Below are 16,764 nucleotides of genomic sequence, written 5' to 3'. Positions count from 1 at the left end.
GAAAACAAAAATCACTCCGTAAACCCCATCCGGATGGCAGCATGCTGGATCACGACACCCAAGTCCTTGCACACGCTCATCAAGAACGAAGTGAGCGCCTTCTTCGCAGGTAAACCCTCGCCAATAACCCATCGCAGTTCCTGAAGAGCCTCTGCATACTCACCGCAGTCTTTGACGTTATCCAGGAACTCCTCTACAGTGAGAGGAACCTTTTCATCGCGAAGTGAGTCAAAATACTCCTCTGCACGACTGGCGCGGGCCTCTAGTTTCTGCAGCGCCTGGAGGTCTGGTGCCTGGAGCACTTGGCCGTACAGACCGTCGACAAGATCGATGTCCGTCCATGCAGCACGTTTGGCGAAGAGACCATTGCCCAGGATCTCGTTGGAGAAATTGGAGAGGATGAGCTGCATGGTACCTTGGGCGTTATGGCTTATGGTGCTGTTCAGCTTGGCGACTTGCGCTTGGAAGAGAAGCATCGATGTGAGCTTGGCTGCGTGTTCAGTGGCTTGCTCCTCGGAGACTTTACCATCTTTCCGCAAAACAGACGAAATCTCACTGGTGATGCCCGCACTGAGGGATTGGTCATCATCGTCGTCTTCTTCTTCTTCTTCGTCGTCGTCGTCGTCGTCGTCGTCGCAGGATTGCTTGTCCTGGCACAGGACCAATGCACCGCTCTCAAGAGCACTCGAGGCGATGTACTGGTATTCGTACCCTCGCTTTTGCACTACCTCCGTTTTATCGTTGCTTGCCTTTTCAGTGGCAAGCTTCTCGGCTTCCTTTGCAAGTGACTCGGCTTTCGCTGTCACCGTAAGCTCCTTCTCTTTCAGACGCTCGATCTCTTCTTCAAGTGTGTGCTCCTTCTCTACGGCGTCCTGGACAATGCTCTTCAACTCTTCTTTTTGCTCTTTCATGCGCTTCACCTCCTCACCCATGTCTGCCATTCGCTTCTCGATGTCGTGCTCGCGTGCCTCGAGTGCCTTCTCGGCCTCATTGAGTGCCTTTGTCCTTGTTTCCAATACTCTCTCGGCGTTGGCGCGTGCCTTCTTGTCCGCAGCTTGCTGGTCGAGGACTTTTCTGACCATCTCCTGCATGTTTGTGAATTTGGCAGTCCATTCCTCCTCACGTCTTTTGGAGCGCTCAATCTCCTCATTCAAGGCGGTGTTGTTCTTGTTCTCCTGCTCATCGCGTGCCTTTAGCCATTTTTCTCTTGCGTCCTGTGCCTTCTTGTGGTGTTCAAGATTGGCTTGGGCTTGGGCCAACTGCTGGGAGTTGTCATAATGGGCCTTGTTCTGTAAGTGAAGCTGCCTCTCTCGTTCAGCAAGGTCCTTGGCTCGCTTGTTGAGATCGGCCTCTCGTTTCTCCAGTGTCGCGATTTTCTCGGGCTCGAGGGGTTGTTTTTCGACTGCACGTGACATGGCGGCAGCAGAAGTACTGGTACGGCCCGGAGTATCTGGTGTCCTGGCTTCGGAGAGAAGGGACGAAAAGAACGATGACTTGGCAGGCTGCGGTGCCATTGTGAAGAGCCTGGTGATTTGAAGTAGAATTGTTTCTCTGAGACGGTGTGTGTAAGACACGGTGAAATGGTGTGTGTCAAATCTTGAGTCGAGCAAGGCGGGAAAAAGAGAGAAGTGCGAAAAAGCGGTATTGGGTACAAATGGATGGAGCTAATAATCCAACTCAATTTGGCTTTGTGACGTAACAGCTCGATTTACAATGATCCATTGTGGAAGCATAAGCAAACGGTCGCGAGGGGTAGCGGTGGACACGCTTGACAATGCAAGCACGGGAGCATGGATCCAGAAGAATTCGGCAGTATATGATGACTTGTTGTATCTGGCTGACAACCAGAAAGCATGACTGGGATACTATAACAGGTCATCGCTAATGAAAAGCATGGTCATGTGGAAACCGCTGTAGACAATGCCAGCATCACGCCCACCCATGTCCTCCAATGGCGTCACCTCACGAGTGTCTCACATATGTTCCTGGGCATGACCAGAACCCATTTATTCACTGCAGATTAATTGCACAACTCCTTAGGAAGAGTGAATGAGTAAGTGAACGGGTGAATGAGCAACTGAGCAAGTGAACGAGTGATGGTCCTAGAGTTCGTGTGGGTAAGTGTTGGAATGACTCCTTGTAATCCAACTAAGAGTCATTTAAAAACCACAACATTGCATCATCCTGATACTCCCCTACAATCACATCAAAGCCATGACAACTCCAAGCATAAAACAGCACAATCAAGTCAACACAAGAAACTCAAAAAACAAACATTTGAGAAGAAGAAAAGTCAAGCTTGCTAACCTTGGCATCGTTCTCATCCCAGTATATTCGTCACTGGCTTTTTATCTATGTATTTCATACTGGGTTTGAAAACCTGACTCCTTCGTCATCAACCCCGTCTTCTTCTTACAAACACGCAGACAAAAACTCGCGTTTCTTGGCTAAATCACTCGCGCCCTTCTAGCCATTCATCTCTATGTCAACGAGAGAAAAAAGCTTACGAGTATTACATGAGCATTCTCATAACCATGACTATGATGAAAATCCAATCAATGGCAACATAGGAAAAGCGTGCGGTTGTGGCCCAGGAATACCCCTTGACAAGGAAGAAGCCATGGTTTTGACATGACCAAAGGAAAGAAAAAAGAAGAAGCTACACCGCAAGACGCAAATAAAATTATACAGGCCTTCTCCCACTAAATCGCATTGAAGAGAGAGAGAGAGAGAGAGTAAATAAGATCCAGAGACAAGGCGAAGATGCGAAAAAGAAAAAAGTCCATCCTTCAATACGTGCCCCCCAAACTCCCCCAAGCCGCAAGAACATCCTCACTAACACTACTTCTCTCTCCGCTCAAATCCCAACTCTTCTCCGTGCATATGACTCTCTCTCGAAGTTCCTCTTTGCTTGCACGACCCCCACCACTCCTCCTGCTACGACAACTACTCGCAACACTGCTCCCGCGACTTGCGGGCTTGGCGAGAAGTCTCGTACTAGTACTAGTATGACTACTGGACCTAGTCTCGAGTCCCAGGGTCGCGGCCGTGGAAGAAGACAAGCCAGACGCAAAGGCAGCATTGGAGAGTTGGGAGTAGGAAGAAGAGGAGGTGCGAGAAGCAGTACTGTGCCCGCTATTCTTCCTTGCCCTGTGGTTTGGCTTCTCAATCTTGACTTCCACCTGGGCTGGTGCAGGAACGGCAACCGCATCAGATGAGCGGCGACTGCACCCTTCCGCACGTCTTGCATTCTTCTTTGGAACCAGAGGAAACAGCATCGACGCTTCTTCCTCCCGGATCGCGCCACCCGCGCCAGTAGGAGGAGCTGGAAACGCCATGTCAGCCCCACTACTCGCCGTGCGGCGTCTTTGATGACCACCTCCTTTGCCGCCAGAAAGTTCCTGCGAAGACTCGGGTTTGATGCCATCAGATGCCTGGGCATCGATGACGCCGGTGTCCAGAATGGCGACATCGTCGGTATCCGCACTCAGGCTGGTGTCGCTACTCGCGACTTTGACAACGACATCAGGTTCACCTCGGCTCAGACCAGGCGTGATGGGAGAGGGCGGACGAGAGACTTCGGGATCGGTGGGACATGTGACACTTGCCGTGGGAGTAGGCGAGCAAGGCGGAAAGGGTTCTAGGGGGGAGAATTCAGCCGGGGTAGGGAGGTAGTGCGGCAGTCTGCCTCGTGTGGCCGAAGATTCATATCGGTCGGAATGGGCGTCGCTTGTTGCGCTTGCGGAACTGTCGCGGAGATGACTGGATGCCGTGTTGCTTCGCGATCTCCTCGGCCGTCCTCGTGAGGGGAGGAGCAAGGGAGAGGGCGAAAAGGTCGAGCTTGTTGAGGGTGCCCTTTGTGACTCAGGGGCGAGGGCGGGACTACTGCTGCCTTCGAGAGCGCGAAAGGCAGATGCGCGGTGGGGCTCTCGGGAGCTTTCGCTCGGGGTGCGCAGGCGCTGGCTTGGTGCTGCGCTTTTTGTGCTTGGGGATGACGAGCCGTTCTTGTGTAGCTCGGCACGCTTCTTGCGCATCAGCTCGAGCAGGGCTTCTTCTTCGGCGGTGACTGCCATCATTTTGCGCGTTGCCTTGGAACGGGCCTGAGGCTCGCTGGCGGACGTTCGGGCACTGCGGACGCTGCGACTAGATGGCGAGAGTGGCACGTTGATGGCTGTTCTTGGCCGAATGTCTTCATCTTCGTGAATGACCGAGGGCTGTCGCACGTGACTGGAACGTCTACTGCTGCTGTGTACGCTATTCTTCGGATAGTGATTCTGATAATGGCTCTGATAGTGACCCTGATATTGGTAGGGGATATAGGGTACTTCTGGTGTGTACATGACTTCGATAGTGGCAGCACTGGTGGAAGTAGTAGACCGTGTGCTCATGACTCCAGCCGAGGGTCGTCGTACATGTGGACGAACGTCAAAGGCTTCCGCTTTGCCAACGACGATCTCGCCAGCATCCGCGACCGAGTCGAGAGAGGTACGGACGGGATATCTCTGCGCTTTCGCGTCGCTGACCTCTTCATCCTCCGATGATGAAAAGGAGAGCACGCTGGCATCCTGAAGATTGGACTTGGAGAGCAGAGAAGACTCTTTGGTCTTGTTCGAGTTCAGCGAGTGGTACGTGTTGACCGAGCATTCACTCGGGCATGTCAAGCGGCCCACGTCGACAATGTCTTCATGTGCAAAGGAGTCGTGTTTGGACGGCAAGGCTCCCTGCTTTGATTTTGGCGCTGAAGACTGTGTCCATCCGGCCTGTCGTAGCATTCGATCGAGCGAAGACTTGCGCATGGGTACCCGTGGTACTAGCCCATTGGCCCGCATCGGTCTTGGAGCCGGAAGGGGGACGCCGCCGTCCTCGGAGGTCTCGTCGCTGTCTTCATCCAATGCATCGAACCAGTGCTGAACACCTTTGGGCGGCCGGCGCACGTGCACTTTAGCGTTGTCGTACTCATCTCTGTCAACCTTGCGACGCGGGCTTGTGGGGCTTGGTGTCACCTGATTTCGATGTCGTGTTGCTGATTTGAGCTGCACGCACTCTCCTACCTTGGGGGTTGGCTCTCTAGTCATGGGCCGAGGAAAGTAATCCGAAGCCATGGACATGGCGGCAGGAGAATTGACCATTTTCTCCGGAGACAGCATCGGGTTTCCAAAGTGATGCGCATCGCCCCCTTTTGGTTTGGGAAACAGTTTGGACAAGTCCAGCTGCGCAGGCTTGTTCCTGCGGCGGTCCCTTTGACTGTCCCCATCCTCGGTGATGCTGACGGATATCGAGCTGGACTGGTTTTCCTGATGGTAGACATGGTCGGGCAAGACGGGAGGATGCCCCCTGCGCAATGCCCTGTCCCGCACGGCCGAGTCCGAGGTCTGCTGGGAGATGGAGAGAGGGGAGTTCTTGGCGTCGTAGTGGGAGCGCATGGTGGTGTTGGATGCTTGAGGATGGAGTCGGTGGGTGACGGAACTATTTTCCGAGCGCGACCCGGCTTCGTTGGTACATGTGCGGCCCAGCAGGTTGGACGAGGAGCGCTTCGCCATGTCTGGTCTTTTTCCGTAGACGCTGTGGTCTGGTACAGAGGCAGAGGTCCTGTCGTCGGCGTGGGATGTGTAGCTGGTATCGGATAGGGCAACGGACAGGTACGCCGGGCTGGCGGGGATATGGGTCTGCGAGCGGTCCGGCAGGTGGATGGTGTCGCCGGTGCCCAGTATGCGGTGGGCTTTGCTTGAGAAGTCGTCGCGACGAGAGGACCAGGCAGGTGCCGAGGCAGTGGTAGAGGTAGTAGAGGGAAGGGAGCGGACGTCGTCCAGTTCACTGTCCGAGGCCTTTGAGCGCAAGCGGCGAGGCAACGGGAACGAGTATTTCTTGTTCCGTGCCATGATGTCTGTTGACGGCTGGTGTCAGTAGAGATGACTTGGTGGCTCTGTGTCTGTGTCTGTGTGGTGCCTGGACCGGGGGGACCCACGCGACTCAGCAGAAACTCTGGCTGAAGCAATGAGTCGCGGATCCCGAGTTTCGTGGGGGGAGAGAGACAGGGAAAGAAAGAAGAAGAAGAAGAAAAAAAAACAGAGAGAGAGAGGAGAGACGCTCAGGACTCAAAAGTCCAGTAGCGACATGGGCGCTTCAGTCAATCGCTGGCTGGCTTGCGGGGATTATTCTTTCGTCTTGTGCTGCGTCGGTGGCAGGCGGCGGGCGGGCATGCGGGACAGCAGTGGTGGTGGTGTTGTTGTTGCGGGTGGAAGAAGACGAGATGGTAGCTATTCTACTATGATGTGGAAGAAGGTGGATAGGCTCGGTGCAGCAGCAGCAGCAGCAGCAGCGACGGCGGCGGCGGCGGCGGCAACGGCAGCAACAATAGCAGCAACAGCAATACGATGCCAATGCAAGATGAAGTGATTGAGCGCGGCGAGAAGGGGAAGCAGGTTCAAGGATTCAGCTGTGGGCCCCTAGGCGCCGAGCTGGCGTTCCTGCAGAGACGAGAAGAGAGCGGGAAGGCTACTGTGGATGGATACATGGCTGGTATGGGTACAGTGAGTGAGAGTTCACTTAGTTTGGCTCCTGGGCACTCTCTGCTGGTGCCAGATTCGGGGCGTAGGAGTAGGTAGGGATCCCAGCTCTGCGAAGATTGGCTCTCTGGTCGGCGATGGTGGCAGCCGGGGGAGGGTTAGGTACCGGTACTGGTACTGGTACCTCCTGATACGGTACAAGACCAATCCTACCTACCTGTCCTGTACCTGTACCTGTACCTTGTCCTGCAACTATGTACCTGGGGTACTGTACAGACATGCCTACTACTATAGTACATTACATGTCGACATACAACGGGATCACACAAGCCTGGCCTGGCCTGGCCTGGCATGTTGTCAATCCGGTCAGCGTCCGTGAGGCCCTGGTTCCCCAGTCCAGGAGCTCCCTGGTCGTGCTTTCCGAACGCATTGGCATTTCAGGGGGGGGGGGACTTTTCTTAGCTGTGTGGGGACGAGCGCTATGCCCACTTACTGTGCTTGTACCAGGTACAACATGAATACGGGTTACATACTGTTACCGTCAACGTGATCCTAGCCATACATACGAATCCGTTCCTGTGCCGTGTCTGCGTGTACTGCGCCTAGTATGTACACGATTGGATCCCAAGACAGCAGTATAGTATACAACTACTCCATGGAGCCATGTAGTACTACAGGAGAACATGGTACATACATGTAGACCATGTGGATGCCTGCAGCCAGCACCTGCGTGCCTGACCAACCCAGTCCAACAGTCTCTCTCTCTCTCTCTCTCTCCCTCCCTCTCTTTTGACTCTGACCGTTACTTCCGACCCTGCATACATCACATCACATCACACATGCAGCACACACAATAACGTCTTGTTTGTCTCACACAAAATCACAACACACACAAAAGCCCCACCACCGGCAACACTGGCCCATTGGCTCCCTCCTATCCTGCCCATTCCCATTTTCTTCTTCTAGACTCTCTGTAGGAGGTAGGGTCGGGTGCATACTGCAGCCTAGCTTAGGGTTCTCTCCAGTGGTTGGGAAAAAAGGAAAATCATGGCCCACCGACCGCCGTCTGGTATGGCACAAGTACAAGTACAAGGACAGTAGAAAGAAGGTTCAGCTCCACCACGGAACGATGATGCGCAATAGATCTTCATGGCGACTGCCGTGCTGACATGCTTCCATCTGCGCATCATAACTACGCGTACCCAGCTAGGTAGCGTGCAATCAGAATGCCACGCCCAAGACAAAAAGTCAGCTGCTGATCTCGGGGTTGCCTGCCGCTGCGCTTACTCTCCTTCTCTCTCTCTCTCTCTTCCCTCCCACCCTGTCCCCTCTTCTCCTTCGCCTCTCGCTTCGCGCTTGACACTTCCGATCTTTTGGCCGTGCTAGCCCCAGCCCCTCGTGGCAAATCTGGCCCTAGCCTTACCTAGTACGTCCTAGAGTAGTATTCCACTAGCCAACTGATCCACAGGCCGATCTACACGACTGGCAACCCTCGTCCAACCCTCCCCATCTCACCTCCCCTTGATTAGCCCGCATCCATCTTCATCATGTACTGTACTGTAGGTCCTAGTACGCTATCCTCTCTTGCCATCCTCTCTTGCCATCCTCTCTTGCCATCCTCTCTTGCCATCCTCTCTTTCACTTCAGTCACTTCACGTCACTTCAGTGGGGGGGGAAAGCGGTGCTACACGCCTCGAACTCTATTCTGCTTCTTCTTCAAGATGCGATGCTTCTTGCATGGCACCCCTTTATCCGCTCCCAATTAGCCCGATTTCTTCTTCCTGTTCTTCTTTTCTTCTTCCTCGGTCCCACCACTACACCTCTACTCGATGCCCTTCATAGTTCCCGCGTTGCACATACATGTACCCTTTTATCGACATCGTGTCACTGGCAAACACTACAATCCTTAAAGAAGCCCGTGCCCAACCTGCTTGGTCCACCCACGGCCCCCGGCTAATACACATCATTCAGCTAGACTGACGAGCCCGTTTGGGGGTGTGCGCTGCCTCTATGCTAATCGTTCCTCCCCCATAGATGCAATGTCTGGCAACGGACTGCCCTTGCTCCTCCCCATTCATTCGGCTTCGCTTCTGCGCCCGACCCCTCATACTGACTTGCGACTTCTCATCAGAAAACGACGTCGGCTCGAGCTGTTCAGCAGTTAGCTACAATCATAGCCCTGCCATGTCTCTTGCTGCCCTACGTATCGCTCAATGCCAATGCTTGGGTCGCAGTACATCTCCATACAACTTTGAGTCGCCGCAGACGCATCGAGAACAACCTGCCACTTGGAACGCTTGCCGGTTTTCTTCAGTAAGCCATGCTCCCGGAGTCCTTGCATAACCATCTTCGCTTCGTGCTCGCTGTAATCTGTGCGTCCTGGTTAGACAAAACTATGCCTTCATCCTCATCTCTTCGCCCTTACTGATAGCCCGACCAAATGTTTGTGCATTCTCAAAGTTTGTTTGCCGCAAAAGCCAGAGCGCACGGCGGTAGACAGCTCGCTCTCGTTGCTGCTGCAGACTCCGCTCCTCTTGCCCGAGCAGGCATTCGTAACAAAGATAGGTCGACGGAATCTTGGCATCATTCTTGCCAGTGTATCCCATACAGTGAAGATGCTGCCACTTGTGACAGAATTGACAGAGTATCTAGAGTGTGTCAGGCGCCGACTAGAATATAACCCATGAGAATGACTTACTGAATCGCCTTCATCCTCAGCATGTCCACAAGCGCACTTGATCACATGTCCGTCCATAGGCTCATGAACAGTACGCGTGAGAACATACCGTTGACGTGGTAATGTCGCATCTCGCACTCTATCCGCATCATCGATGACAGCCATGGAGAATTTCAGCTTGTACGTGCCTGTGGCAACATCGTCGGCCTTCTGTTCTCGTAGGGTGGGTTGCGTTGCTTGTGTGTTTGAGGGGTTCTCCAAAGGTTGAAGCTATCGGGCTCGTCAGACGTGGTTTCATAGAAACTCGACCTTGAACTCACCATACCGCGGAGCTCTTGTACCTCGGCATTCTTCGGCGATGACTCTCCAGATCGTATTGTATTTCTTTTGGACGAGTGGGATTTGAGTCGTGACAGCTCCATCCGTTCTGCTCGCTCGCCCAAGTCAGGCACAACATCTTCCAGCCTACTTACTTCTTCAGTATACTGCATGAGAGTGGGCAGTGCATTTTCAACGTCAGCGTTAATTCTGCTGAGATGCGATCCTTTTAGGGCTACGGCATGGTGTCCAGTATACACTAGGCCCGCATTCATGGTGTTGCGTTCCCAATTTTCACCTGAGGCGAATGTGAATACGCATCGAACTGGTTCCTCAAAGCCTGGAGCAAAATAGCTATCTGGTCGATTATTCGTGTATCCTATTTCCACCCTCATGTGTCTCTCCTCTGGTAATGCAGGCAGCTCAGCACAAGAGTGTCCTAGCTTTCGGATCAAGTCGTTGAGCGAGAGCTTCACGCGACTCAGCGTGATCTTGCTGCCTGCTTGGTCTGACAGCAGGTCCATGCTTAACAGTGATCGTTGACCACTCACGTCGGCGTAGTGGAAGCTCAAAGTCCATGATTCAAGAACGTTATCAGGGAATTCTGCTTCTTCGAACATTGTTAGATGGACAGAGCTCAGATAGCCTCTCTGGAAAGCGTCGAAGATGCCGGTCTCCTGTTGGTCTTCAGTCTTTGCTACATGACCTCGTTGCCGTACTCACCAGCAAATGGAGGAAACGATCAGCCCGCGCAGAGACACCTTTACTGAGCGCTCTAATATACCCGCCGACCTTGTTCTGAATCATGCCTTGATCTCCGCTCGTGTAGTCGCTGTACTTGTACTGGCTACTGTTGTTCAAACAGGCTCGCGTCTCAAAGCAGTCTTCGGGCAAGCAGCTTCGAAAGTAGAGGACAGAACTGAGGCTTGCATGAATCATGATCTGCATTAATTCCTGACTTTGCTGTTGGTCTACTTGCTGGGCTGTTGGAGCTTGGATTGCCGTAGCCAGATCGACAGCGGCGGGTTTCTGTAGCTGTAATTGGGTTGCATTCTTGCCTGGAGGTGCAGTCAATTTCTTTGAAGTTTGCGAGCGGCTAGTTCGCGCCGAAACGACATTGGCATTTGCCTGTTGTTCTTTCCCTCTCCCGGCCATGATGAATTCGCAACGTTTGACGTGACAGAGCGATGGGGGAAGAAAGGCGAAGTGAAGTAGGAGCGAAGAGGTGAGTAAGTGAGTGACCAGAAGAAAGAATGGCGATTGAAGTAATATAAACACGGCTGTCTAGCGCACCTTCCTTGCTCAAGCGTTGTTGAGCTCCGCGCAGGAAAGAGCGAGCCCACGCAAGATGGCCTCGAGGTTGAGACCATGGTCAGAAACAAGCGGCCCCTTTGAGTTACCTACACACATGAGTATGGAGTGAGGACTGAGGATGTTCTTTGATGTGCGAAGTGTTCTGGCAGAGACTCAACACTGTTGCATTGCCAACCCATTTATCTGCGGATGGAACCAGAATCCGAGTGAGTGATAGGCACCACACTAGGTATAGTCCTGGCTTTGGTAGAAAAGAGGGGCAAGGGGTTGAAGCAGGTTGCACAGTGGATGTAATACCGGTAAGGCTAGATAGACCATGTCTCAGCGATAGGTACCGACTCGTACTGGGTCATACCTATTGCAGAGTAAAGGCGGTGGTCATGTACTCTAGGTAGCATTCTACGATATATGCTGATCCACGGTACCTGATGCCTATCCATGTAGGTACTGTGATGATAGGAAACGTGCAAAAACTTGGTGTAGTGGTGGATTCCATGTTCAAATATTTGGCAGTCGTCATGTGACTATGTAGGTATGGCTGCAGACAAGCGATGGAACCTTGGAAGTGACCGGCTATTGTTTCTATCCACACCGAATCCACAGAGGTCCGATTGGAATGGACAGCAGCTTAGTAGTACTCTAGAGTAGACTATCAATTTTTGCAATGACCCACCCTCTTTTCCATTTTTTATCCTTAATTTTCGTCCATTTTTTTTTCTAGTTGACGAACAAGGGAAACGGCGCTTAACAAGGTCACCACTTTGCCACGGCATGAGGCAAAATCATCATCATCCACCAACGCAGAAGACCTTGTTCTTGCGAATCAGCGTGGGCAGAGACTACCGGTATGTGCCGAGCGACGCCGTACAATTCCACAAGGTTGCAATACTAGGTAGCGTATTCTACGGTAGGTTGCCTGCCTGGGTCCTGTAGCCGCAGCTCGAGCATCTCCATGGGCGGATGATGTTGACGTGAAGGATTGCTTTGCTTTGCTCTGCTCTGCTCTGCTCAGCGTTGGTGTTGGTGTTGGTGACGGTGGTGGCACATGCAAAGGCCAAAAGATCCATGGGCCACCTGAGGAGGGAGGCATGGAGGACCTTGGAAGCTTGGAAGCTTGGAAGGGTAGGCGAGGCGAGACTTCCCAAAGGTCGAGTGCACGCCATGGCCGGGCTCAGTAGACACTACGCACTCTACAAGGCGGCGCAATTAGATTGAATTGCATTAGATAGAGTATACATGTTACGTGTGGTTGCCCGCCGCACGAATTGAATGGATTGCCGGCGACGTGCTCAAAGCCTCAGTGCACACAACTGCACCTGCACGGCTTAGCTGCTGCGTGACGAGACATTCAAAAGACCACAAGACAACGGCCTTCCTTCAATGACTTCCATGGCCAGTGGGCCTGTCAAGAGGGACGACAGCAGTACACACAGTACAGTGCCTAGGTAAGGTGTAGGCCAGAAGAAGTCTACGGCTACCTACTCCACTCTAGTTCGCCCAGTGTTGCGGCCCGTTCGGTCTTCGCTTCTCCCCCCCGCTGTCCACTCAACCCTACCTACCAACCACCACCACCACTTCCATACATACCCACCACCGGCCGGCCCTCGTGACATTTGCAGCTGTGCCTTTGTCCCCTGCCTTTCTGCCCTGTTGCCGCCTTCTCTGCTGCAGTGCCTTTCTGTCCAGGTCGACTTGCCAACACACTCCACTCGCTACCTTCCTCCTTGCTTTCCTCCTATCTCGCCTTCCGGTTGTCAGCGGCGAAGGCGGCGAAGCCACCTACCGAGGAACCGCTACGACGACCCTCCGCCCGCCTACGCTTTTGACAACCTCCTCTCCCCCACCCACGTACACGTCTGCCGTTACGGGACTGGCGATATGCAGCAGTAGTCCCTGAACGCTCTCTTCACGCGTCGTAGTCTGGGGCAGCCCCCGTGCTTTGCATTCGTTGTCCCTAGGCACTGTCACGTCACGACCCCGACGACCCACGGCAGACACGCAATCACCCTGATCGGACGACAACCGGCTTCTACGGCCACCTTGAAGCCGCCAGAAGCGCTCAGCCAACCCCAAACACGCTCAACACGCTCAACACCGCGCTCGACTCACCGTGCAACATGACCCCGACACCTTCAGGCCGCGGCCGCGGCTCTGACGCGGTGTCGAATACCCTGCATGCCGAACAAGTCGATCCATATGCGACCATGGGCCAGTTCTCCTTCGCGCCAGCAACCAAGACTACGGTTGTGACGACGACGTATACTACCACCACCACCTTTCCGCCCATTTGCATAAATGCCCCTGGCAATCTCAGCCAGCGCGACCCCAAGGAATACCCTTTGGCCCATGCGCAAGCACCCGAGTCGATACGCAAGTTCTACTTCGAATCGGGGGGCGAGCTGGCTTGCTTCGAGGAGGCAAACCCCATTTCGGACAAAGTAAAAGAGGTATGCATCTAGGCGATCCAGGGACAGGCCTGTTACCGGGACCCTCTCGCTCGACGCAATTCTTCTCTGATCATGTCAACTAACATCATTTCCCCCCTTAGCACAACTCGCTCCGCGACACCCTCCGATCATCAAATGGAAAGTTGAAAAAGGTCGAATCCTTCAGCGGTCCCCCGTCATTTGCAACACCAAACCGCACGACGCGATCGAATGCTCACTCCCAGCCTCCGCAATCTCGCCCCGTGTCCGGCCGACGGAAACGAGAAAACGCAGATGAATATGGGCCTGTCCCCATCCTCCGCAAGGCTGCCGAGCTCGCCCACGTACAACGCCGAAGCAAAAAGCCGCGCATCGGCAACGAGACCGGTGTCGAAGGGACCAATGGGACTGCACATTTTACACCAGAGGACCTGGATGAAGCCCTTCCAGCGACGCCAGATACAGACCTAGCAGAGCGAGGTAATTCGAGGGCGACGAACCCTCACTCAGGGTCGTTGCTGAAAGGAAGCATGCGCAGCCTCTCACGGCAGACTGGCCAGGGCCACTCTTCCCTGTGGCAGTTACAGGATTCCTTTGCTGGGCCCTCGAATACCACGAGTACGGCATCCCAGAGCCAGGAGCTTTCGACTGATCAGTCCTTCTCAACAAGTATTCTGGATGGACCTGGTGTAGCTGCTACGCCTCCCATTGCAGAATTCGATATGGAACCCGTCGGTCCCTTTACTGAAGAGAATTCATTTACGGACCTTCGCTTGACAGGCTTAGGTACGGGATCTGCACAGGATGCCAGTCTGCCGAGCCCAAGTTTGTCGCCCATAACAGCAGCTGCCAACCTGGCTCAACAGAACTCTCATAGCGCCGAAGACAACTATGACCCCAGTGATGTCTCTGGGCTGGACCTTTCGCAAGATGACCGGCATCTGTCACGTATGGGAGACTTTCCGCTCTTCCCCTCTGATTCAAGACACGTCGTAATGCCTGATGCGAACGATGTGAACAGCCCCAATCGCCAGCTGCCAACGCCTACGGTAATGGGTATACCTAGCATGCTCAACACTTTCGATGCTTTGCCGGAGCAGATGAAGTCATACGTCATGTACCAAATGCTTCGGCGATGCAAGAAGCCCACCTTGCACTTTGTTGCGGATGTAGTCAATCCAGCCTTGAAACGCGACTTCATCGCCTCGTTGCCTACGGAACTGAGCTTGGAAATCCTTGGCTATCTCGATGCCAAGAGTATGTGCAGTGCTGCACAAGTGTCCAAATACTGGCGAAAGCTTACTGACACGCACGAGACGGCCTGGAAAGAGCTCTTCGAGAAGGATGGTTTCAAACTACCCAGTGGGGAATTGGAGCGTGCTGTCCAAGAAGGATGGGGGTGGCAATATCCTCACTCGGCTGACAGTTACGAGCGTGATTTGCGTGCACAGTCCGTCATCTCAAGATCTGACAATGAAGGCCCTCCTAGCCTATCCGGTTCTGGCTATTCCAATAATCACCGCGATCATGAAGGTGCAATCACTCGATCCTCTTCCACGCGCCAGAAGCGGAAAGCTACCAGTAAGTATGCTGGTGTGAAAAAACAGCGCAAGAAGGGCTCTTCTTCTGCAAGATCCCAGGTGGCCCTCTATTCGCAGCCAACAGAGAACGAAGGACTGCATGATTGGCAGCAAACAGAGAATGAAGGACCGCATGCGTTTGCCAAACGAGCACAGTCCGCTATACCCAACCCCAATGTTGGCCTTCCAGGTTTACGCGCCATGCATCTCTTCAAATCGCTATATCAGCGACATCACCTGATCCGCAAGAGCTGGATGGCCGAGGACACGAAGCCCAAACACATTGCGTTCCGTGCGCACCAGCGTCATGTAGTGACGTGCCTTCAATTTGACACGGACAAAATCCTGACTGGGAGCGACGATACGAATATCAATGTCTACGACACAAAGACGGGTGCGCTACGTAGCCGCCTCGAAGGTCATGAGGGTGGTGTCTGGGCACTTCAGTATGAAGGCAATACACTCGTTTCTGGCTCTACAGATCGGTCTGTGCGTGTGTGGGATATTGAGAAGGGCAAGTGTACACAGGTCTTTCAAGGTCATACCTCTACTGTGCGCTGTCTAGTCATTCTCAAACCTACTCAGATCGGCGAGACCCTAGACGGTCAACCAATCATGATGCCCAAGGAAGACTTGATCATCACCGGTTCCCGGGATTCTTCACTCCGTGTATGGAAATTGCCCAAGCCCGGCGACCGCAGCGTCATGCAGACGGGAGGAGGCTCCAATGACCACGAAAATCCTTACTTCATTCGCGTTTTGGCCGGCCATCATCACTCTGTCCGCGCCATTGCTGCGCATGGAGACACGCTTGTGAGCGGCAGCTACGACTGCACTGTGCGTGTATGGAAGATATCTACAGGAGACGTTGTGCAACGCCTGCAAGGGCACTCGCAAAAAGTGTACAGTGTCGTGCTGGACCATGCACGAAACCGCTGCATCAGCGGTTCGATGGACAACATGGTCAAGGTCTGGTCCCTAGAAACCGGCGCATGCGTCTTCACTCTGGAAGGCCACACCTCTCTTGTTGGACTGCTCGACTTGAGCCACGAGCGGCTCGTTTCCGCCGCAGCCGACTCTACTCTTCGCATTTGGGATCCCGAGAATGGACAATGCAAGAGCCGACTGTGCGCTCACACGGGCGCCATCACGTGCTTCCAGCATGACGGCCAGAAGGTCATCTCAGGCTCTGATCGCACGTTGAAGATGTGGAATGTACAGACTGGCGAGTTCGTCAAAGATTTGTTGACGGATCTCAGTGGTGTGTGGCAAGTGAAGTTTAATGAACGTCGATGTGTCGCAGCTGTTCAGCGCAACAGCATGACGTATATCGAGGTAGGCAGCATGCCGATGGCGGAATGAATCTTGACTAACAGGGGCTAGGTTCTTGACTTTGGCGCTTCGCGCGATGGTGTGCCCTTGGAGCAGCGAGGACGCCGAATCGTGGTGGACTCGACGGGCCAGGAGATTGATGATGTGACGGAGAGCGAGGTTGTCGAGGCCGATCAGGCTTGAAGGAGCGGCGCCACGGTTCTCCTTTGTGCATTTTCGCGGACATGTTGAAAAACGATACCCCACATGCGTCTTTTTGCAACGACTTTACGATCTAGCAGCAGTGTTGATGCTGCTACTTTATTCTTCTGGCTGGAATTTTCGGTGCGTGCTTGGGTTCGCGCATCATGTAGTTTTTCGATGGATTGTGTGAGGTGTCCGCTCCCCTGCCTGGCGGTGCAGCAAGGGCGCCAGTTCATGGTACTGCATAGCCATGGCGCATTTTATAGTTTATATCTATTGCTTATAGGGCCTTGAGGGCTGCTGCAACGATGGTAGCCGTTATGAATGAGTATCATTAGCATGTGAAGGCTCTTGTGCGCTGGGGATGCGCAAGGCGGAAGAGTAGAGGAAAAGAAATCAGAAGAATATGCCAATTTACATGTGCAGCT

At 53.5% G+C, this 16,764-nt stretch overlaps 5 protein-coding genes across 5 annotated transcripts; 2 read left to right on the top strand and 3 right to left on the bottom strand.

The window, feature by feature from the left end:
* Positions 1-11: 11 nt before the first annotated feature.
* On the bottom strand, positions 12-1,514 carry IAQ61_009934 (uncharacterized protein; the record flags this gene model as incomplete). The annotated part of the gene is made up of 1 exon (XM_003837757.2): positions 12-1,514. The coding sequence occupies one exon, from the start codon at positions 1,512-1,514 to the stop codon at positions 12-14; it is 1,503 nt and encodes a 500-aa protein (XP_003837805.2).
* A 1,275-nt stretch (positions 1,515-2,789) lies between these two features.
* IAQ61_009933 (uncharacterized protein) lies at positions 2,790-5,879 on the bottom strand (the record flags this gene model as incomplete). The annotated part of the gene is made up of 1 exon (XM_066098594.1): positions 2,790-5,879. The coding sequence occupies one exon, from the start codon at positions 5,877-5,879 to the stop codon at positions 2,790-2,792; it is 3,090 nt and encodes a 1,029-aa protein (XP_065951421.1).
* Positions 5,880-6,374: 495 nt separating this feature from the next.
* On the top strand, positions 6,375-7,024 carry IAQ61_009932 (uncharacterized protein; the record flags this gene model as incomplete). The annotated part of the gene is made up of 3 exons (XM_066098593.1): positions 6,375-6,591; positions 6,663-6,686; positions 6,783-7,024. The coding sequence occupies 3 exons, from the start codon at positions 6,375-6,377 to the stop codon at positions 7,022-7,024; spliced, it is 483 nt and encodes a 160-aa protein (XP_065951420.1).
* Positions 7,025-8,473: 1,449 nt separating this feature from the next.
* IAQ61_009931 (uncharacterized protein) lies at positions 8,474-10,656 on the bottom strand (the record flags this gene model as incomplete). Its single annotated transcript, XM_003837759.1, has 6 exons — positions 8,474-8,656; positions 8,710-8,876; positions 8,932-9,154; positions 9,205-9,453; positions 9,504-10,178; positions 10,225-10,656. The coding sequence occupies 6 exons, from the start codon at positions 10,654-10,656 to the stop codon at positions 8,474-8,476; spliced, it is 1,929 nt and encodes a 642-aa protein (XP_003837807.1).
* A 2,276-nt stretch (positions 10,657-12,932) lies between these two features.
* Positions 12,933-16,336, top strand: IAQ61_009930 (uncharacterized protein; the record flags this gene model as incomplete). The annotated part of the gene is made up of 3 exons (XM_003837760.2): positions 12,933-13,262; positions 13,364-16,156; positions 16,205-16,336. 3 exons carry the CDS (start codon positions 12,933-12,935, stop codon positions 16,334-16,336), a joined length of 3,255 nt encoding a protein of 1,084 aa, XP_003837808.2.
* Positions 16,337-16,764: the final 428 nt, after the last annotated feature.

The sequence above is a fragment of the Plenodomus lingam genome, assembly GCF_022343315.1.
Source record: "Plenodomus lingam strain CAN1 chromosome Unknown contig_7, whole genome shotgun sequence".
NCBI lineage: Eukaryota > Fungi > Ascomycota > Dothideomycetes > Pleosporales > Leptosphaeriaceae > Plenodomus > Plenodomus lingam.
Note: the sequence above shows the minus strand (reverse complement) of the source record. Positions and strands in the feature narration are given on the sequence as shown.